Source organism: Spermophilus citellus (genome assembly GCF_964194105.1).
Source record: "Spermophilus citellus genome assembly, chromosome: 3".
Taxonomy (NCBI): Eukaryota; Metazoa; Chordata; class Mammalia; order Rodentia; family Sciuridae; genus Spermophilus; species Spermophilus citellus.
Genome location: NC_138184.1, coordinates 22,097,438 through 22,120,440, shown reverse-complemented (window position 1 = coordinate 22,120,440; position 23,003 = coordinate 22,097,438). Strand labels below are relative to the sequence as shown.

Here is a 23,003-nt window from a genome sequence, read left to right as displayed (position 1 = left end):
TCACAGCTCTGTTCCTCTTTCCTCGGGCCTCTTCATCCACCCTCAGTCCCACCTTGGACCCATACATCCAGCCTGTTCTTTTCTCAATCCTTCCCACCCATCCTCTTCCTCCCTCAGTCCTCTCAATCCACCATGCTTCTTCCTCTCTCCTACACATCCTGGATCAGGATGGTTGGAGACGACCACATGGGAGGACAGAGGGAGGACTGTGTGAGTAAAGAACTGATGGAGGAGAAGGGAGGATGAGGAGGAGCCACCAGGGAGCAGGCTGAACCCAGAGGGCTGAAGTAGAAGCAGGTTGCAATGAGATACCCAGGGAGGAGTTGGATACGTGCAGAATACCGAAGGGATTGTAGGAGGACAGAGAGCTAAACCAGGCAGATGAAGAAGACTGAGGGAGAAAAGGGGAATGAAAAGATCCTAGGGAAGAGCATGATTGATGAGGATGAATGACAGAAAATGATGTTAATGTGGAAACTAAGTGTGGAGGAAAATGGATGGAGAGGACCGAGGAAGGAACACAGGAACACCACTTATGAGGTGGTGCAAGGGGAGAGCACGGTTTAGGGAGAGGACTAAGGGAGCGTCACTGTGAATGACAAGCAGTGGGGAAGGTGCACTGTAGGAGAAAGGCAGGTTGTGTGGGGTAGTAAGGGGGACAATCACCCTGAACTGACAGGACTGAGGTAGGAACAGGATGGCTTTAATGAGAAGAGTAAAGGTGAAGGAAGATAGATGGGGAGGAATGAAGGAAGAACTGGGCGGGAAAGCAGGAGTGAGGGGGAAACAGGGTTGGACGGGGAGGACTGAGCAGGTTGGATATGAAGGAATGAGAGAGCAGCAGGGCTGGATGGTGATGCCTGACACAAGAACAAGAAGTATGTAGATGAGGAAAGAGGGGGAATAAGGGTGGTGAACAGAATTGTGGGGGATTATCAAGATGGATGAGGAAGGAGAAAGATGGAGAGGACTGAGGGTAGAGCAGGGTGGATGGAGAAGACTGTGAGATGAGCCATTTAGATGAGCAGAAGAAAGGAAAGGGAAGGTTGATGGAGAGGTCCAAAGAAAGGACAGTTGATGAGGACTCATGACAGAGTAGGATGGAAGAAGAGTCCTGAGGGAGAAGAAGTGATGGAGAGGGGTGATGAGATGATGAGGAGAGTGAGGAGGACAGAGGAATGAAGCAGATGAGTGAAAGTTGGAGGGGTGAGCAAGGCTGAGGAGAAGGTGTGAGGGAGGATCAGGTGGATGGGAAAAACTGAGGGAGAAGGAGGAGGAGGGCAGAAGACTGAGAGACGATGACTGATTATGAGGAAGAGGAGGGGAGGGCAGGGTCTAAGGAGAGGACTGAGGAAGATGTTCTCTGGATGTACAGGACAAAGGAGGAACATAATGGATTTGGAGCAGGAGATGTGATGGAAGAGAAGGATGGGTGAGGATAATGATGAAGTGGACTAATGAGGGGAGTTTGGAAGGAGGGAGGCTGCATGGAGAGGACTGAGGGAGATTCAGGACAGATATGGAAGAATGGTGGAGTGGCAGGGCTGGAGGGAGAGAACTGAGATGATCAAGGTTGACAGGTAGTGAGGGCGGATCAGCATGAAAGGAAAATACTGATGCGGGAAGTGAGATGGATGGAGAGGACAAAAGAAGTAGGGTATTTGTGGCAGAGGAGGAGTGAGGGAGGAGCAGGTTTACTGGAGAGGACTGAGGGAGGAGCAGGATGGATGGAGAGGGCTGATCCAGGAGCTGGATGGATGGACAGGATGCCTCATTACACTCCATCATCCTGCTCCCCCAACACCCCTCCTAACCCCAGACCTCCTTGTCTTACAGCCCTCTCTGTCCAGCCATGCTCTTACCTCAGTCCTCTTCAACCTGCTGCTATTGCCATCTCAGTCCTCTCTATCCATCCTGCTCCTTCTTCAGGCCTCATCTTCTATCCTGCTTCTCCATACTCCTCTTCCTCAAAGCCCTCCTTCTTCAGTCCTCTCTGTCTAGCCCTATTCCTCTCAGTCCTCTCCATCCCCCCTGCTCCTCCCACAATCCTCTCCTCCTACTGCTCTGTCCTCAATCCTCTCCCTCCTACTTCCCTGTCCTCACTCCTTCCTCTGTCCTCTGCATCCACCATGACACTCCATTGCCCCTCCTCATCCACATTGCTTCTCCATCCCTTTTCCTTTCCATACTGCTCCTCCCTAATTGCTCCTCAACAGCAACTGTCCTTCCTCTAAGACCTCTCTAACCATTATACTCCCTCCTCAGTCCTCTTCATCCACCATGCTTTTTTCTAACTCTTCCACATCCTTATTCAGGGTGGTTGGAGGGGATCATATGAGGAGAAGTGTAGAGCGCTGGGCATGAGAATGCAGCATCATAGATGGAGAGAACCTAGGGATAATGATGGATGGAAGGATTGAGGGAGCATCAGGATGGATGAAAAGGACTAGAGGTAGGAGAATACTGGGAGAAGGTAACCATGGGAGGAGCAGGTTGTATGGGGATTAACTGGGGGAAGGCGTAGATGGGGAAGCGATGTCTGAGGAAAGAGCAAGATGGAAGGAGAGGGCTCTGGGAGGGACACATTGGGATAAGAAGACTGAGGGAGGATCTGATGAGTAAAGAGGTCTGAGGGAGAAGCAGGATAAATGGAAAGGGGTGGGGGAAGGATCACAAGAATAAAAAGGACTGGGGAGGAGAAGGGTAAGATATAGGGAGAATGACTGGAGAGGACTAAAGAGGAAATTGAGGGAGAAGCAGGAATGATTGAGAGGAATGAGAGAGGAGCAGGATAGAGGGAGAAGAGGGAGGGAAGAGGAGGGATGGAAAGAATGAGGGTGACGAGTATTGGGAGTAGACATCTGAGGAAGTATCTGGAGGGATAGAGAGGGCGAAAGGAACAGCAGGGTAGATTTAGAGGACTGAAGGAAAGGTAGGATGGATGGAGAGGACTGATTGAAGAACAGGATGAATGGAGAGGACTGACAGATGAGTTGAGGGATGGAGGAGAGGAGCAGGATGGATTTGACAGGACACAGTGACAAACAGGATGGTAGGAGAGGAAGGGGAAGAAGGGATAGAGAGGAGTAGGTTATGGAAAAGATTGGGAGGAAAAGACTGAAGGGGAGGGAGAAACAAATTTGGAGTGAGGAGCAGTTAGGGAGGAGCAAGTTGGATGGAGGGAGAAGGATGGATGGAGAGAAGTGAAAGAGGATCAGGATGGATGTAAAGGAATGAGGGAGGATCAGGATGTATGTACAGGAATGGGGTGAGGAACAGATTGGAAGGAGAGGACTGAGAAGGAACAGATTATTTGAGATAGCTAGAAGAGAAGAATATTAGATGTAGAGAACTGAGAGAGAAACAGGGTGTATGGAGAGGACTGGGGTGAGGAAGAGATTAGGAGAAGATTTGTGAAGAGCAGGATGGATGAAGAAGAATGGGGAGGATCATTAAAGACGGAAAGGATGAGGAACAGATTGGGAAGAGAGGACTGAAGGAGGAGGAGGAGGAGGATGGAGAGGAATAGGGGAGAAACAGAACTTTTGGGTGAGGGTGTGTGAGGGAGGGTCAGGTTGGGTTGAGAGGACTGAGAATCAGGACTCATAGGAAGGAATGAGGGAGTCAGGATGGCTGGAGAGGGTGGATGGAGGAAGAGACTGGGATAAGAGGACTAAAGAATAAGCAGAATGGCTGATATGACTGAAGGAGGAGCCGGATGTATAGAGAGGACTGAGAGAGGAGCAGAATGGATGTAAAGGACTGAGCCCAGAGCCAGATGGATAGACAGGTCAGCTCAGGCCACTGCATCCATCTTGCTCCTCCAACATCCCTCATCACCACAGCCATTTCTTTTCTTCTAGCCCTCTCCATTCAATGTTTTTCCTCAGTCTTCTCTATCCATCCTGCTCCTCCATCACGCCTCCTCTTCATAGCCCTCCCTCTTCAGTCCTCTGCATCCATCCCTGCTCCTCTCTCAGTCTTCTCCATCTATTCTGCTCCTCACATCAGTTCTCTCCATCATTCCTCAAAATAGCCCTTTCCCTTCTTCAGTCCTCTCTGTACAGCCTTGCTCTGCTCTCAGTCCTCTCCATCCATCCTTCACCTACCTCAGTCTTGTCAATTTGTACTGATTCATTCTTACTCCTTTTTCTCTCCTCTATGTTGACCATGATCCTTCATTCCTTCTCATTATCCACATTTCACTTCCACACTGCTCTTCCCTCACTATTCTTCATCCACAACAACCCTTTATCCACTCACTTCTCTCCTACCATCCTACGTCTCCCCCACCCCAGTACTCTCCATCCACCATGCTTCTTTCTAACTCTTCCACATCCTTGTTCAAGGTGGGTGGGGAGAACTTTGTAAGGAGAAGTGTAGAAGAGTGAGTGTGAGCATGGAGCACCATGGATGGAGAGGATTGAAGGAGGAAAAGGGTGGATAGAGAAGAATGAGGGAGGGTCAGGATGGGTTAAGAGGACCAGGGGAAGTATATATTGAAAGTAGACATCTCATGGAGTAGCAGGATATACAGAGAGGAATGAATGAAGAATTGGATGGATAGAAAGGACTGAGAGAGGAGCAGGGGAGATAGAGAGGAGTGATGGAGCTGCAGGATGGAATTGAAAGTAGTAAGGGAGGGGCTGGGATTATGGCTCAGTGGTAGAGTGCTCACCTAGCATGCTAGAGGCACTGGGTTCAATCCTCAGCACCACATAAATGTAAAATAAAGATATTGTGTCCACCTAAAACTTAGGAATAAATATTTTTAAAAAAAGTAGTAAGGGAGGCAGGAACATGGTAGAAGGAGAGGAGTGGATAAGAATCAGTATGGACAGAGAGGACTCAGGGTAAGGAACAGATTTGGAGGAAAAGAATGAGGGAAGCACAAGACAGATAGCCAGGAGTGAGGAATAAACAGAAATGTGTAGGCTGAGGAGGAGTTAGGGAGGAGCAGGTTGGGTGGAGAAAACTGAGGGAGGAGCGAGATGGAAGAACGGAAGTGTGGAAGGACCCAGATGTATGGTGAGGAATGAGAAAGTTTTGGATATGTGTAGAGGACTAGGGATGGGGGGACATATTGGGAGGAGAGGACTGAGGGAAAAGCAGGATGGATGAACAATAGAGAGGGAGGATCAGGATGGGTGGTGAAGACTGATGTGAGAAATATATTGGGAGAAGAATATTGAGAGAGGAGCAGGATAGAATGAGAGAACTAGGAGAGGAACAGATAACTAAGGGAGGAGCAGAAGTGATAAAGATGAATGAAGGAAAATATGGATGGTTGGAGAGGACTGAAGGAGGAACAGATTGGGAGGACAAGATGAGGAGCAGGGTGGATGGAGAGGACTGTGGGGAGGAGCAGACTAGAAAGAGAGGTCTAAGAGAAGAGCAGGATGGATGGAGGAGTGTGAAGGAGGAGCAGGATGGGAGGAAAGGACTAAGAGAGGAACACATTAAAATGAAAGGATTCCATGAGGAACAGAATGAATGGAAAGATCTGGAAAAGGAGTCGGGTAGATAAAGAGTAAGGATGCAAAAGACTGGGGTGAGGAACAGATTGGAAGAAGAGGACTGAGGTAGGAGCAGAATGGGTGGAGAGGTATGAAGGAGGAGCAGGATGGATGGAGAGTAGTGAGGAAGAGATAGAATGGATGTTAGTACTAGAGGGAGGAACAGATTGGAAGAGAGAACTGAGGGAGCAGCTGGGTGAAAGGAGAGAACTGAGGAGAACTGATAAAGAGGACTGAGGGAGGAGCAAGCAGGATGGGATGTACTGAGGGAGGAGCAGGATAAATGAAGAGGACTTGGGGGAGAACAGATTGGGAAGAAAAAGCTGAAGGAAGACCAGGAGGGGTGTATAAGTACAGGAGAAATGAAAATCTTTTTGTAAGGAGGAGTAGGATGGATGGAGAGGACTGAGCCAGGAGCTAGATGGATAGACAGGTCACCTCTGTCCTCACTATTCGTTTTGCTCCCCCAACACCCTTCACCCCCACAGCCCTCCTTCTTATCTTATAGATCTCTCCATCTATTCCTGCTCTTACCCCAGTCCTCTCCACCCATTCTTCTCCTCTGTTAGTCCTCCCTCACCATAACCTTTTTTCAGTTCTCTCCATCCACCTGGCTCTTCCATCATTCCTCATCTTCCACCTGGCTCCTCCATCATTCCTCATCATCATAGCCCTCCTTCTTCAGTCCTCTCCATCCAGCCCTGTTCCTCTCTGTTCGCTCTCTCCATCCTGTTTCTCCATTATTCGTCTTCATCATATCCCTCCCTCTCCTTTTTCATTCCTCAGTTCAGTCCTGCTTCTCCCTCAGTCCTCTCCACCCTAATGCTCCATCCTCACTCCTTACCCTCCCCTCTACATTGACCATTACCCTCCATCATGCCTCCTCATCACATTGCTCCTCCATCCCTTTTCCTTTCCATACTGCTCCTCCATCACTGCTCCTCCAATAAAACAACCCTCTTTTCATTCAGTCCTTCCTAACCATACTACTCACACCTCAGTCTTTTCACCCACCATGTTTCCTCCTAGATCTTCCACATTCTGTTTCAGGGTGATTGGAGAGGATCATATGAAAAGAAATATAGAGGAGTGGGCATGAACATTGAGCAGCATGGATGGAGAGGACTGAGGGAGGAGAAGGATGAAGAGGGATGAGGGGGACTGAGGGAGTGGAGAGGACTGGATGAGAAAGAGATTGAAAGAAGATTACTGGGGGAGGAGAATAATGAATGAAGAGGTCTAAGGAAGTACTAGGATTGGTGCAGAGAACCAAGGGAAGAGCAGGGTGGAAAAATAGCACGGATGGGGAAGCAGGATGTATGGAGAGAACTGAGGGAGGAACAGAATGGAAGGAGAAAACTGAGAAGGAGGATAGATGGAAAGGAATGAGAGGATCAGGACTGATAGAGAGGGGTGAGGTGAGGAGGAGATTGGGAGGAGAGGACTGAAGGAAGAGCAGGATGGATGGAGAGGACTGGGTGAGGAGTAGATTCGGTTGAGGGGGCTGAGTGATGAGAGGGAGAATGGAGAGGACTGAAGGAGAAGCCCGATGGATGTAGAGGACTGGAGGTAGGAGAAGATTGGGAGGAGAAGACCAATGGGAGGAACAGGGTGAGTGGAAAGGACTTGGAAAAAGTACAGATTGGGAGATATGTGAGGGAAGCATTGGATGGATGTAGAGGAATGAGGGAGAAATAGAAATTTGGGGTGAGAAGGATTGAGGGAGGAGAGAATTCAGGGAGGAGTAGGATGAATAGAGAAGAATGAGGGAGGATCAGGATGGATGGAGAAGAGTAGGGAAGGATTGGTTAGGAGATGACTGGGGGAGAAGCAGGATTGATAGAGAGGAGTGAGGGAGGACTCAAGATGGATGAAGAGGACTGGGAGCAGACCAGATTGGGTGGAAAGGACTGGATGAGAAACAGACTGGGAGAAGCACACTAACGTATCTCCCTAACCCTAACCCTAACCCTAACCCTAAAGAGTGCTCTTTTTATGAGTTGGCAAGATGGAAGGGAAGTGTTGATAGGAAGGACTGAGGGAGGATCACTGTGAATGGAATACAGTGAGAATTTTTGTGGGTGAGGAATTATGGAGGAGCAGGAGGTGGATATAGTGGACTAAAGGAGGAGAATGAAGGAGAACAGTCTGAATAGAGAGGACTGAGGGAGGAACAGGATTGCTTTTAGATGAGTAGTGTTAAGGTGAAGGAGGATAGATGGGAAGGAGGAGCCAGGAAGGAAAGCAAGAGGGAGGGGGGAAATGGGGCTGGGTGGAGAGGAGCACAACAGGAGCAGGTTGGATATGAAGGGAGTGAGCAGCAAGTTATGGCTGATGGAGGGGCAAGATGTGTGCGGATGAAGAAGGAAGAGGGAGGATGAGGGTGAATGAAGATGCATGGGGAGGAATGAAGAAGGAGGAAGATTGGAGAGGAGTGAGAGTAGAGCAGGGTGAATGGAGAGGAATGAGGGATGGGCCAAGTGGATTGGCATGAGTGAGGGAAGGGAAGGGTTGATGGAGAGGCCAGCGGAGTATCAGAGTCTACAAAGAGGACTGGGGAAGGTGTCAAGAGTAGTGAGCATGGAGCAGTCGAATGCAGAAAGCTGAAGGAGGAATCGGCTGAACAGAGAGGAATGTGCAAATAGCAGGGTAGATGCAAAGGATAGAGCGAGGAGTAGTGTGGGGGGTGAGGACACATGGACATTCCTTCTCAATGAGAGCCCGTGAGGCCTTAGAGAGTTGCAGGCTATCTGGAGAGGTGTGAGGTAGGAACATGGTAAAGGGAGAGGACCTAGGGAGGAACAGCATGGATTAGGAGGGGGAGGCGAGGACCAGATGGACAATACAGAAAGAGGAGCAGGTTGGATGTGGAGTGCTGATGAGGAATGTAGGGTGAAGGATGGTGGATGGAGAGGACTGAGGCAGGAGGGGCATGGATGAATAGGAGCGAGGGAAGTTCAGAACAATGGAGAGGATGGATTGAGAGGACTGAGGGAGGTGCTGGGTAATCAATGTAGTCCTGGGGCAGGAGCAGTATGGGTGCAGAGGATTGAGGGAGGAGTCAGATGGATGGGGAAGACCTAAGGAGTTGTCAGGGTGACAAGGCAGAATGAGGGAGGCAGCAGATGGATGGTAGGACGGAGGGGAGAGCAGGAAAGAGGGTAGAGGCAGGCACAGAGTGGATATTGGGGACTGAGGGAGGCACAGCCTGGATGGCGAGTACTGAGGGAAGGACAAGATGGACTTGTGGAGGATCAGGGTAGATGGAGAGGGCTGAGGGAGGAGCAGGATGTTTGTCAATGTGTAGGAGGAGTCAGGAAGAATTGGTGTGTGAGATAGTACTCTGTGGGGGATGGGGTGAATGAGGAGGAATTAGGGAGGAGCAGGATGGACAGAGAAGACTGAGGGAGGAGGAGTGAGGGAAGAGCAAGCTGGATGGTGAGTACTGAGGGAAGACTAGGTTTGCTGTGGATGAAGAGGAGTGAGAGAGGTTCGGGGTCATGGAGAGGATTGAAGCAGGAGCATGGTTAATGTAGAGATGTGAGGAAGGATGGAGGGCACTGGGGGAGGAATAGAGTGTATGAAGAGGACTAAGGGATGAGCAGGGTGGATGGGGAGGACTGTGTTTGGAGCCAGATGGTTGTGGATGAGAAGCAGTAAGGGAGGATCAGGGTCAATGAGGAGGACTGATGGAGGAGAGGAGCAGCGTGGATGTGGGAGACACAGGGAGAAAGGGGGTGGATGAGGAGGAGTGAGGGTCCAGCAGGGTGAACTGAGAGGACTGAGGGAGAATCAGGGTGTATGAGTGATGGAGGACTGAGAGAAGAGCAGATTGGATGGGGAAGACTAAAGGTGGAGCAGGGTTGAGGAGGCAGAGGGAGGGAGGGAAGATCAGGGCCTTGATAAGGTTTCAGCAGATGTCCCTCACTTCATGTGACTTTAGTCCTTGGACTTTAGTTCTCCTGTTTGTAAAGTGGAGATAGAAGGTAGACCAAATGGTCTCTTTGGCCTGTGCCAGTTTTTCCCTCAATGCTAAGGGTTGTGACCTTCACTGTGAAGGACAGACCTTGAAGCGCCCTCTAAGAATCTGGAAGCAGTAAGGTGTGCCTTATTCCAGGTCAGCATCCCCCTTATCCAGCCCTTCTCCAGTGAGGACCTAGGACCTGGGCTGGTAGGAGATGAGCTCCTCTGGCAGACCCCATATTGAGTCCCAAGAGCAGAGTCTGGCAATCAGCCTTCTCCAAGCATCAACTAAATGCTTCCTCTCCATGTGCTACTTCCTTCTGTCTCTGCCGGAATGTATCTAGGCAGCTCCTTTGCTTAAGAACTCAGACTCCAGTTCACCATCTGGCTGACCTTGAGGGTGCTGGCCTCAACAGGACCCATTCAGTGCCTTTGTGCAAATGAGAAAGAAGCAGATCTTCTTCAGGTGGAATCAACCTCTCACTAGAGCTCACTGAGTGGCAACCTGAATGTGAAGTCAATTTTAGTCTGTCATTCATCAGCCGGATGTCACATGCAGTGAACAACCTGTACAGCTAACTCAGAGGACCTCACTCTAAAAATGATGGAGACTATGGCTGGGGCTGAAAACATATCTGGGCATTGAGGCAAAGAAGGCATGAGGAACTGGCCTTAAATTCCAAAGGGGGATGTTTGCAAGAGTGGGATAGGGATGAAGTTCTCCTGCCCCTTTGGATAACTCCCCTAAGAAGTGACCTGGTTCTACAGGAAAAGTCAAAGAAAGTTTATAAAAGATAAAAAACCTTGGTGGGTTAGAAGTCATCTATTTAGGCTGGATATAATACCTGGGGGAGAGGGGCTGGCTAGGCAAGTGATTGCTCATTAAGGTACCAAAATGTTTATGGTGGTTTATTTCTTTAGTTTGTAATATGCATACATATATCTGTGTGTTTGGTTTTTGGAGATGAAACCCAGGTCCTCAAGCAGGCTAGGCAATTATCCTACCACTGAGCTACATCTCCAGACCTTTTGAGATAGGGTCTTGCTAGGTTTCCCAGTCTGGTCTCAAACTCACAATGCTCCTGCATCAGCCTCCAGAGTAGCTGGGATTACAGGCATGCACTGCTGCACCTGTTTCATCTGTGGGGCTTTTTTACCTTTAAATATTTGAAGGATTTTTTTAGAATAAAAAATAGGATGGTTATTTTGGTTTGAAAAACAAATACACAGTCTATGTCAGCTACGTCTGCAGAGTCTGTGGGCACCCTCTTTCCCCTACCCAGTTCTTGATTCCAACCTAAGAAGTTTACACTTGCTAACTGGATGGGGAACCCTAGACAGATCTCGACAGGAGAGCCCTAGGGTCAGGTATGGATGCCAGAACTATCCCTCTAGCTATCTCAGGGTAGTGATCTGGTTGGAAGGCTCAGGAAAGCAGACAGACCCATCAGGAGGCTCCTACCTAAGCCAGGGAAGACAAGATACAGTAGAATTGAAGAAAAAAAGAATCTGGGACAGGACTTGTGGATCCTGGAGGAGGAGAGGAGAAACAAAAATTTCCTAATTTCTGGCTCAAGTCACTGAGCAGCAAATTTTAGAAAACAGAGAACCCCGGAGAGGAGAGGGGTGTGACTGCTTTGTGAGCCATTGCTGAGTGGGAGGAAACAGAATGTGGGGCATCCCTGTTAGCTCAGGATTAAAGTCCCTTGGCCATTCCCTCCCACCCCCTGTATCCCCCCTGCAGACACAGAGCTAAATGGCAGAGACTTGGCTGCTCCTTGGGTCCCATGGTGACTGCCTTTGAAATCCCCTCAAGAGCAGCTCTCTTTGTGGCCTAGGCCACTCTCCCAGGCTCCTCAAAGAGGCCGCCTGCTCTCCCTTCCCCTATTACCTAGAGCGGCCATGGCTCCAGAGGACAAGGTGGCTCCCTTTGGCCACTGCCAGGAGCCCAGATAGATCTGGAATCAGGCTGGCTTGAGACTGTAGCTTTCTTGCGGTGACTGAGCAAGTTACTTCCTCTCTTAGTCTTTGGTTCCCCATCTTTTTGCAGGACTAGTGATAACTCCCAATCCTTGGCCTTAACACATTAATGTTTGTCCAACACACACACACACACACACACACACACACACACAGAGAGAGAGAGAGAGAGAGAGAGCATGTGAAGCTACTGTGTAGACACTCATGAGTCACCCAGTCTTGGTAAGCATAAGTATGATAATATCAGGTGCCCGTTCTGTCCTTGAGCTTGATCTTTTGAGCCCTGATCCATCTGGTGAAAAGGGAACCCAGTATTTTAATGTCCCTGCTTCAAGGCTGATTGATTTGGCCTGTCCCTCTTTTCTACTTACCCAATCCCTAGTGGGTGGAGTCCCCAGAAGAATTGATCCTGAGTGGGAGGCATGGCCTCGGGGCCTTGGGTATAATCCTTAGAACTGGGGTGAGGCAGAGCTGCAGTTTGAAAGGGACTTGCTGAAGGCTGCAGGCCGGGCCCACCTTCAGCCACAATAACAGGAAGTGGAGAGGGCTGAGAGGGGGGCTACTAGAGACTGCTCAGTCCTGCAAGCTCTATGGCAGTGTGGCTGGGAATCCTGGGCAGCAGAGGCTGCCTAGGCAGGAAACCCAGCCCAATGCCCTTCCCCCAGCCACCTAGTCCCCAGGCCATTTATCCAGGGCTGCTCCTCACTGGCTCTCCTCCCCAAGCCCCAGCTGCCCAAGGCCCCACACATAAAGTAGGAAGATAAGGACCTCTTTCAAAGCAATGTCGGGAGGCTCCTGTGGCCTGCTCCAGAAAAAGTGACTATGGAGTCACCTGGTGTATTCCAGGCACAGGGAAAAATTTGGAAATATTAAAACACTCTTGCACAGAGACCCTCCCTGAGTTCACAGGACAGCTCGACACCTCCTGTGGCTCTGCACCTGGACATGGAAACAAGTTCTCAGGTCCCCTCAGTGCAGGCGAGGGACAAGCTTACCTGACAGGACTTGGGAGGACAGACCAGCTCAGCTCCACCCTGCCCTATGAGTGACCTTGAGCAAGGTACCAACCTCATGGAGCCTCCCCTTCTCAAGTGTGAAATGGAGTCACCTTCCTCATTGGGTGGGAGCTTGATTAAAGTGCTCTGTTCAACTCTGACACATGGAAAGGTCAAAACTGGCCATTGTGTTAAGGCTACTGCTGCTGCTGTTGATGATGGTGACAGTGATGGTGGTCCTATGGGGGAGGGGCACTCTACTGTCCCCCCCCCCATTGTCTATTCAGCCCCTTCCCTCTCTCCGAGGGGAGAAGACACCTCCCTAGGCCTGAAGAGTGGGTAGCCTTGGTGTACCCCTCACCTCACATGCCCCCTTAGCAATCCTGCCCTTTGCTGCACAGAGACTTGATGGAGCGTGCCCTGGAGCCCCAGCCGCAACTTGTTTCAGCTTCAAGATCCTGCAGTGCTGCCCTGCTTGAGTGCCCTCTCACATGCATTGCCTTGCAGTTTCCCCTGCCAGGAACCCCTTACTTCTCCATTTATGAGAATTTCAGATCTGTACCCTTATCAGGTGTCCTCCACCCCCAACCCTGTCCACCTCTACCTTTGGTCCCTCTCCAGAAGCACATCTGAACATGTGGGAGGACATGGCCTCACAGCCCCACCCAGGATGACCAAGGAAGACTAGGCTGATATGGCCTCCTGCCTGAGCTCTGGCCCAGCGACAAGGGTCAGTGTTCAGCTCATGGCAAGGGTCAGGGGTCCTTCCGTGATGATGATCCAGTTGAGTCTGTGACAATAATAGAATTTACATTTCCCCTGGAATGAGGGTTGGTCATGACAAGGGGTAGGACTAAGCCCAGGACTGTATGATCTGATTCTGCTGTCTGTTCAGAAGGTCCCCTGGCACTCTGAAGGGGCTTCTCCCTGCCTCAGGTGCCCTGAGGGTCTGAAAGAGAACAGCTGGAGCCTGGCAGCACCAGGAGTCAGTGGGAATAGGACTCTTATCTGCCTCGTGCCCAGCACAGAGGCAGCCAGGCTCCTGTGGCCTGCTCCAGGGACTAGCCCTCCTCCTGGTCTCAGCCTCTCTCCTCCCTGCTCTTCTCTCCCATCTAGGCCGAAACGTGAGCCGCAGCTGCACAGATGAGGGCTGGACGCAGCTGGAGCCTGGCCCCTACCCTATTGCCTGTGGCTTGGATGACAAGGCATCAAGTTTGGATGAGGTGGGCCTCAGTGCACCCTCCCCCCACCCCCAGCTCACCTCAGCCCACCCATGCTCCTTTCAGCCTCCCTTGAGGTTGCCATGTTTGCAGGAGCTGGATTCCTGGGACCTGCCCTCCAAGCATGGGTTTCTGGAGACTCATCCCCTCAATCCCCCTGACAGGGTGCATTGCAGGTGGAGGGTGGTTCATGAGAACAGCACACAGGAAGTTGTCCCCATAGCAGAAGCTGAAGCAGTAACCACAGGCGGGGCCACCCCACTGTCTTGAGGGAGCCTGGTTCCAGCCTGGAGGTGGCACAGCAAGCAGATACCATCACCCTATCGTGTCCAGATGGAAATTGAGGTGCAAAGAGAACCAGCCTCAGATACCCAACATCACATCAGGGACAGGATAGGAAAAGGGCACATTGTCCTCAGTCTGAGGACAGGGATCTGTCCCTGAAGCAAGTAGAGCACAGGTGGTCTCTGTAGAGATTTGAGGAGCCACTTAGTAATATGGATGCGAAGGCTGGATTATAACTGTAGTCCTTAGCTAGAAGCCCCTCACTGCTTTGGGGTGTAAACATCCCTGTGGGTCTGTGATGACATCTGCCCCACCCCAAGACACCCCATCAGACAGCTTTCATGTCTCTGAAGGGAGCAGTAATTTCCTGAAAGGCTTCTGAAGCCTACCAGAGCCTTCGGCCCTAACTCCCCAGAATCCCTCTTAACCCCTTACCTCTCCTTAGGCACAAAGTGGGGTTTACCAAGAGACTGTCACTCTGCATGTGTGTCCATAGGGAGGGCACTGAGGGAGGGGGCCAAGTGAGAAGGCTTGGGATCCAGTGTTGTCCTGTCTCCTACAGAAAGGCTAGATTTTTCTCACCCTGCTGCCCCCAGCCACTGGGAACCCCAAATAGGAAATTACGCCCCGTGTCTTCTTTAACATTCTGCACTCCCTGTGTGCCTCCCTGAGCTACATAGAAAGAGGGCTTCATGTGCAGGTCTGAAAGGACAGCAGCCTTGGTCTCCTGGGGCCCTGAGCCCAGAGTTGGCACAGCAGGGCCAGACACATGACTGAAGAATGAATGAATCAACAAGTGGAATGTGTGAGGTCTCCATTCTGTCCCTCACTGACACATCCCTCTTGAAGAGAGGGAGTGACTTCAACCCTCACCACACCCCGGGACATGGTTCTGTCCTGGAAACTGAAGTGTTAGGGGGTTGGTGGCACAAAGGGCACTGCTCAGCTCTTCTTGGGAGCCCTGGGCCACAGCCTCCTCATCTGCCAGGGTCCAGCAGGCAGAGTGTAGAGCCCCTAGGTGAGCCCACCTTGCCCCCCACCCAAGATCCTTGCCTGCCTCCCTCCAGCAGCAGCAGACAATGTTCTACCACTCTGTGAAGACTGGCTACACTATCGGTTACAGCCTGTCCCTTGCCACGCTTCTGATCGCCACCGCAATCTTGAGCCTGTTCAGGTAAGACCCCGCCTGGGCATTAGGCCTCAAAGCAGTCCCAACGAGTATCATTCCCATGGTTGAGCCCAGCCTCTGCACTGTCAAACCCCAAGCTAGTTCACAGTCCTTTCCCCAGCCCTCCTGAGAGGCCAGCCTCCTCTGGATGGCAGGTGGTCAAGATGTGCCATCTGCTGCAGCTTAGTCACCCACAGGATGGCCTATAGCTGTAGATATGGCACCAGAGGTTGGGTGCACCCTAGCTGAGGCTCCTCGGATGCACAGGAGAGTGGGGTTCCTGAAGTTGGGCCCACAGTTTGGAATGGGACCCTCTTGGAAGCCAGGCCTGTACTCTGGAGCCCACATGCTTCTCAGCCCCACCCCTTTAATCAGAGCACAGGTCCATGTTGGCTGGGATGAGTGTCCGAGGTCTTTCCAGCCTCCCTTATCTGCCTGCCCCATGCAGGAAGCTCCACTGCACGCGGAACTACATCCACACGCATCTCTTCGTATCCTTCATCCTGAGGGCTGCTGCCGTCTTCATCAAAGACTTGGCCCTCTTCGACAGCGGGGACTCAGACCACTGTTCTGAGGGCTCGGTGAGGACTCTGCCTGGCCCCCTCCCTCATTCTTGCCTTCATCTTTAATCATGTGAATCTCCTCTTCCTCCCTACTTCTCTCCTCTCCCTTCTCGCTCCCTCCCTCCTCCTACCCTGCCCTCCTTCCCTCTTCTTTCTCTGTCTTTCTCTCCAGGAATGGACAACCCCTCTACCCAACTCCGTGATAGCTCCTCAAATCTCACTGCTCTCCCAGCACCTGATCTTACAGCCTTTCCTCTTATAGACCTTTCCTGCCAATGAGCAACACAGGTGGAAAGTGGGATATCTCACAGCCACAGCCTAGGGCCGACACCCTACCTCCACTGCTAACATTCTGTTGGCCTTGAAAATTCCCTGCCTTAGTTTCCCCATCTGCACAAGGACTTCCAAGATTCCTCCAACTCTGTTCTCTGCCATCTGCAACCAGGGCTCTGCTCACCATGCCACCCTTCCTACTCCCCACCCCCCTCCTCTTGCCATCTGGACTCCATCCAAACACTGTTCTGAAGCCTTCCTCTTCTGTTCTTCCCCTGCCCTCGGTCTAGTTCTGGACCTTCCTATGGAGGGGAGGTCAAGGGAGCCTCTAGGGAATTAATTGTTAGTCACTAAGAGATTCATCTCCAAGTGATTCTGAGCCAAAGAGCCCTCTCTGGGTGTCCCTGTCCTAGGACAGAGAGCTTGAAAGTGGCCTTGGCTCTGTCCCATCCCTTGTGGTCAAGGACTCATTGTTTCATGAATGATCCAAGAGAGAAAGTACCTAATATCAAGGGTCAGCAATACCTTCCCCCAGGGAATGAACCTTTGATGGTGGAACCTCAGGCATCTCAAGAAGAAGGGAAGAAAACCCAGTGTTCATTTCACAAGGTGGGGACCAAGTGCAATAGGGACCACAGAGCCTGGAGATGACCTGCGGCCTCTAGCACACTTGCTGAGGATAATTGTGAAAACTGTCTTCCCAATTCATTTTATTAGCAGCCCTGTGAAGCTTTTCTATGGCAAAGGAAAAGCACAGAAAATTGTCCTGTTAAAGAACTGAGTATGCTTGTTGTAAAGCTAATGAGGGGGAAAGGTAGGGAAGCAAGCACACCTTGCAGCTGGAGGGACAGAAATGTGGCCTAAGGAAGGACTTCCCATCCCTAAGGAGGGAATATGAAGCTCCTCTCTGAGGATATCTCAAAACCAAGGGAATGAGAAAGAAGGGTGGGAACCTATATTCTGGGTACAAGGAAGTAGAAGAGGAGGGTAGCTTTAAGCCCTGGCTCACAGGCATCTTGGTTTCATCTGAAATAGAGACTGTTTCTGGGAGGGGACAAAAGGCCCAGAAGACTTTCCAGTCATGCCAGATGGGCCACCCAGAACCCACTGATTGATCTACTCAAGGGTCTCCCTGACTCCTACATTGTCCTTACCTCCCTGGGGAACCCATTCGTCCAGTAGCTCCATTGGCCCCCAGAGAAATGACCACCCCTTCCCTCTTCTTCTTTTCCTCATTTCTACTTCTTTCTCCTCTACCTTCTTCTCAGTCCCAGTCTCTCCTCCACACTTCCTTGGCCCCACTCCACAGTCCACAGCCTGTACCCCCAAGCAGTCAGTAGACTCTTGAAAACTCAAACAAGACTTTGCCCTCATATTTCTCCCAGCTACTTTCAGTCCTAATTGGAATAAGATGAATGCGTGGAGACAGAAGATGGGAAGGGGATGGGATGGTTGGTGAATGGGTAAATGGTAAATGGGTCCATGGGTGGCTCAGTAGGCAGAAACAGAGATGGATTAAGTAAGGAAGATTGAAGAGATGATGGGTGAGGGGTAGGAGGGTAGGCAAGTGGAGGAATGGATGCATAAGTGGGTTGACGGGTGGATGGATAGGTGAAAGGATGGCTAGGTGGGTAAGGTTGGTAAATGAATGGAGAGATACATAGGCAAGTGAGTGAATGGATTGAGGTGGGGAAGATGAATAGATGATAGATAAATGCACGGACAGCAAATGAACAGATGAGTTGGTGACAAATGTCTAATGGGTGCGTAAATGGATGGACCATTAAAATTGCTGACTTGCTGGGTGCAGTGGCGTACACCTGTAATCTCAGCAGCTCAGAAGACTGAGGCAGGAGGATCTTGAGTTCAAAGCCAGCCTCAGCAAAAGTGCCTCAGTGAGATCCTGTCTCTAAATAAAATACAAAATAGGGCTAAGGATATGGCTCAGTGGTCGAGTGCCCCTGAGTTCAATCCTGGGACCCACCCCCCAAGAAAAGAATTGCTAATTTATCCCAAAGCATCAGATGATCTAAAATCAGGAATGGTGGGAAAACTACCAAGTACATTCTAAAACAACAAAGAGATTAAGTTGGCTGGGCAGCAACTTGTTTGTCCCTGCCCCCAAGCAGAATCATGGGTAATAAGGGATCCCTGCTAGCCCTAATGAACCCCCTTTTTCTCCTCCCTGCAGGTGGGCTGTAAGGCAGCCGTGGTCTTTTTCCAGTACTGTGTCATGGCCAACTTCTTCTGGCTGCTGGTGGAGGGCCTCTACCTGCATACCCTGCTTGCCGTCTCCTTCTTCTCCGAGCGGAAGTACTTCTGGGGGTACATACTCATCGGCTGGGGTATGGTACCAGGGAGGGCTGTCAGGCTGGGAACAGAGGGGGCAAGGCCTGGGAAGTTCACTGGGGGAGGGTGCCAGCCCAACCCACAGTCTTAGTTGCTGCCTACAAGGATCTTGACCAAGGATAATAAAAGTTATTGGAATATCTGACCCTGGGACAGGAGCCCTTAGGCTGCAGATGCAACTAGGGTCACTCTGAGGGACAGATCAGCTTTCCATTTTCCCTTTAGTCACTGTCACATGCAGAGTCACTGCTAATCTGTAAGATGCCTATCAAAATTAGAAAAAGACTGTCCCTCACGGTGGGACACAGCCCTATGGGCACACAACTTTGCCACCTTGAGCATCTTTGCACAAGGAAAACCCCTTGCAACCACAGACAGCAGCCCTGAACCACACCCTTTTCTCTCACCCCCTTCTCTCTGGTTCTTTGCCCTAAATCTCTCCCTCGGTTCTTCTACCCTTGCTTCCTGTGCCCTCTCCTCTCTTTCTCTCTCCTTTGTCCCTGACAGGGGTGCCCAGCACATTCACCATGGTGTGGACCATCATCAGGATCCAGTTTGAGGATTATGGGTGAGCAGTCACCCTGCCCCCACCCCTCGGCTTCCATCACTTGGGTGAGATCCCCTGGGTGGAATGGCAGGTGGACAGTGTCCCCCAGAGGGGAGGTTAGAGGGAAGAACAGACTCTGGGCCCATTGTCTCTAGGGCTTGGGGCAGAGCCAGGGACAGTGGGGGTGACTGCTGACTCTCTGGGACTGAGGACAATCTCTTGTTCCCCTGCTCATACTCTGATCAGGTGCTGGGACACCATCAACTCCTCATTGTGGTGGATCATAAAGGCCCCCATCCTCACCTCCATCTTGGTAAGCCTTCCTCCCACCCCGTGGAGTTGGAGAAACTCAGACCCAGATTGGAGAGGCAACTTCCCTCAGGTCACATAGGAAATTAGTGTCAGGTCAGAGCTGAACTATAGGCTTCCCACTGCCTGATATGGGGTCATCCGATCTCCATGCCCCCAGCTCTTCCTCTAGAGTAAATGGGTTGAGAGGCACGGTCATTAGAGATGTGAAGTAGAGGTCCTAGATGACCACCCCAAAGAGGGAAGAGCTAGTGAGGGGCAGCATAACCCCAGAAAGACAGGCCATCAGCCTGGAAGACTAAACGTCCCCTCTCTGAGTGACCAACCGCCAGGTCCCCACTCCACCAGGTGAACTTCGTCCTATTTATTTGCATCATCCGAATCCTGGTTCAGAAACTTCGACCCCCGGATATCGGGAAGAATGACAGCAGTCCATACTCGTGAGTGTGGGCCCAGTGCTCTTGTCCCCTACCTCCTCTAACCCCAGCCCTCAAATCACCTTGCATCCCCTTGAAGAACCCCTGTCCCGAACCTCTAGAGTCACCAAAAAAGCCACATTGCTCTTGCCCACTGCCATTCCATGGCCTGGCTCAGCCTACCAGTGTCCCTTGGCCCTGCCCACCTCACCAGGCTGCCCTCAGAATCCCTTGTCTGCTTCTTCTCCACTAGCTCACCTGGCATCGTTCCCAGGTACACATCGCTGTCAAGCCACAGAGCTCAAGAGGACAGAGATAACCTGTGTCTTGTTCGTACTGTGTACCCAGTCCCTGGCATGTGCATGGTACAGAAAAGGGGTGCAATAAATGCATGGCAGATGAAAGCCCTAGGGGAGTCCCCAGTCTACCAGTGTGACAGCCATGTTCAGACTCAGTATTATAATAAGGACATCTGCAATTTACATGTGCTAAGGGATCTCCATGCATCGTCTCATCGTATCCACTCAGTCCCCTGTAAAACTGCTCTCCGGGGCTCGGGATCACATGATCATAGGCAAGGAGAAAGGGGAATGATGTCCATGGGACAGTAAATATGTTCCTTGCTTGGAAAGGCATGAGGGCTGTCCCCTGTGCTTGCGAGGACTATAGACAGAGGCAGGTTTTTATTGGAGCAACAGGATTGAAAAGCAGAAATAAAGAAATGTGAAAATATGAAAAGGGCTTTGGGAAGGTGAGTAGGGTCTGCATGCCCAGAGAAGGGAACAGGAGATTGAGCATCCGTGCTGTGCAGACAAGACAAAGCTGGCAGTGCCACATGGGATTTCTGGTCCTGGGATCTTAGAATGTTCTTGGCCCGGCTTTTCTTTCGACATTGTGGCTCCAGATTCCAGCTATAATGTCACGAGCTGCTGGATTTAGGATTCTATTCTGGAATCGTGTGATTCTCTGTGATGAGACTTAAGACTCACGTCCCTGGTGTGACCGCGTCCTCTCCTGCCTGCCAGGCGTGTAGGTGGAGCGTCCCCTCCTGTTGAAGAAGGGAAGGCCCAGTGAGGGTCTGCAATCTGTGAGGAGCAGCACATCCGGGTTGTGCACGCTCACCCTCTCCTCTGCCCGTGGAGCCTCATTTCCCCCAACATGCAAATGGGCTTGAATCTGAGGGAAAGAATCTGAGCTGGGCCTGGCCAGGTCCGTGTGGGTGAGATAGATGGGAAGGGAACAGCTGTCATCAGGCAGAAGGGGTGGCAAGAGCTGGAGATGGCGCTCCCCGAGGAGGGGCTGTCAGCTCCCACTCTCCACCTCCCCATAAGCCTTCAATTTAAAGAAAGCCTCCATCTGTCAGCCTCAGTGAAGGATAGGTTTGTGGCCAAGGAAGGGTGGGCAGTGCTCTGGATCCTTGCATGGGTGGGAGCCAAGCCCAGGAAGGAGTGGGAGGGGGTAAGGCCAGCTCCTCTGCTCCCAGGTTACTGGGGGACCTCAGACCCAGGATAGCCCCTCCCCCCTGGACTGACTTCCAGGAGAGGAAAGATAGGGGCAGAGACAACCCCTACCAACCTCTTCCCAGACTTCCCCCATCCAGGAAACCATGGGCTCACACTGCCTGGACCAGCTGTGAGGTCAACTGGTACAGAATGAGCCCTGTGCCATGGAAGAGAGGAGAGAATTTAGAGTGAATGCTGACCCTGCTGAGCACTGGTGAAGAAGGAGTTGGTCCTTAGCAACATGAGAGAAGCATACTGGGAACGTGTGCATTGGTGTGCAGAGGTGGGGGAGTGCGGGAAAGGGGTGCAATCCCAGGGAAGATGGCAACTCCTGGAGAGGTGGACACAGCAGAAAAGCTGAAGACAGAGAGCTGTACTGAGTAACCCTAGTGACCAGGCAGAAACTTGGGCACTCGCCATACTCCCAAGGGGCCTTGGACCTATGGCACTGCAGCTGGAAAGATTTTCCTCCCAGAAGTCCTCATTCCCAATAAGGAAAATGCACTGTTTTATAGCACCCAAAGCACTTCTGAGTTTACAGTAGGCCCCCAACTCTGTTACTTGACTGTGTTGTGCATACATTTACCTAGTTGTATAGATTGGAGAAACCAAAGACCAGGAGAGGGAGAACCAGGATCTCTTGTTCCTGAGAACATCTCCCTAGTAGCTGAAATCCCACACTTACACATCATCCACACTGGCCTCTCCTTTATATTCTCTTCTCTGTAAGGATGAGAATAGAGGGACTTTCTCTCCCATGCTTTCCTCCGGGCTTGGAGGCCAAGGGCATGAGGGCAGTGGCAATGCAGATCTAGGACAGGAACAGATGTGGGTATGACACGTAGGGGAGCCAGCAGTCCCTCCTCGCCTTGTTTGCATATGTCATGCCTCAGCAACCCCACACCAGGCCCTATGGTATCCACATGAGTAGACACAACTGCCCACAGCTAGCCCTCCCTGTCCCCAGGAGGCTGGCCAAGTCCACGCTCCTGCTGATCCCCCTGTTTGGAGTGCACTACATCATGTTCGCCTTCTTCCCAGACAACTTTAAGGCTGAAGTGAAAATGGTCTTTGAGCTCGTCGTGGGATCTTTCCAGGTAGGAACCATTGACTTCAGGATGCATTCTTCTTAGGGCTTTAAGGGATTTCAACCTGGACTCTGGGGCTCTTGCCACTGAACTCCAGTCTTATTGTGATAAGTGTTGGTTGAGCATCTACTTTGTTGCTTAGTCCTTTCCTTAACCAGAGGAACGTAGGGATTGTGTGAGGCCAAAGGCGGGGTGGGGCTGGTTGTTCCTGCTATCTGTCCACCTCACTTATGCTGTCCCCTTCCTCCCCAGGGTTTTGTGGTGGCCATCCTCTACTGCTTTCTCAATGGAGAGGTAAGTCCTTCCTAGACCTTGAGAGCCAGGGTCCATTAACAGTGATGGGCTATATGCAGAGCAAGGACAGGTTAAACCTCACTATTAGACTATTAGCAACTCTGTCAACCTAAAACCTGTTAAAAATGCAGATCTCTGAGATCACCCCAGACCTGCTGACCTAGAATCTGCATTTTAACCCTTTCCTCTGGGTTCAGGGCTGATTGCTGTGCTCAGCAGAGCTGGAGAGGCATCTAGTTGGCTATATACAGTGTTGAGTGGGGGTAGGGCAGCGAGGGAAGGTGGAGTTGCTGTGGAGTCCTGGCTACAGAGCACGGACATCCTCATGGATGAGCTCCAGTGAGTTGGAGTGTGGCGATGGGAAGAACCGGGGTACAGCCACCCCCAGTCCGCACCCTTATGGTGCCTGAAATTCCACCATTGCAGTCTAGACTGCATTCTGTGATCCTCTTTGCCTCCCACCTCCCCCCACTCCAAGGTCCTGATTTGATCCTGGCCCCAAAACGTTCCCAACTCTGCACAGCCCGAGAAACAG

At 51.2% G+C, this 23,003-nt stretch overlaps 1 protein-coding gene across 3 annotated transcripts in view; it reads left to right on the top strand.

Moving 5' to 3' along the window:
- The window catches only part of VIPR1 (vasoactive intestinal peptide receptor 1), a 44,220-nt gene that overhangs the window by 19,401 nt on the left and 1,816 nt on the right, over positions 1-23,003 (top strand). For 2 of the 3 annotated variants that reach the window (XM_081284818.1, XM_081284820.1), the window contains exons 4-12: positions 13,571-13,677; positions 15,027-15,133; positions 15,576-15,708; positions 18,155-18,308; positions 18,820-18,880; positions 19,106-19,172; positions 19,517-19,608; positions 22,054-22,183; positions 22,427-22,468. In XM_081284818.1, the coding sequence (XP_081140944.1) occupies positions 13,571-13,677; positions 15,027-15,133; positions 15,576-15,708; positions 18,155-18,308; positions 18,820-18,880; positions 19,106-19,172; positions 19,517-19,608; positions 22,054-22,183; positions 22,427-22,468 (893 nt within the window). The remainder of the gene's footprint in view (positions 1-13,570; positions 13,678-15,026; positions 15,134-15,575; positions 15,709-18,154; positions 18,309-18,819; positions 18,881-19,105; positions 19,173-19,516; positions 19,609-22,053; positions 22,184-22,426; positions 22,469-23,003) is intronic. The other variant, XM_081284819.1, reaches the window with a different exon arrangement.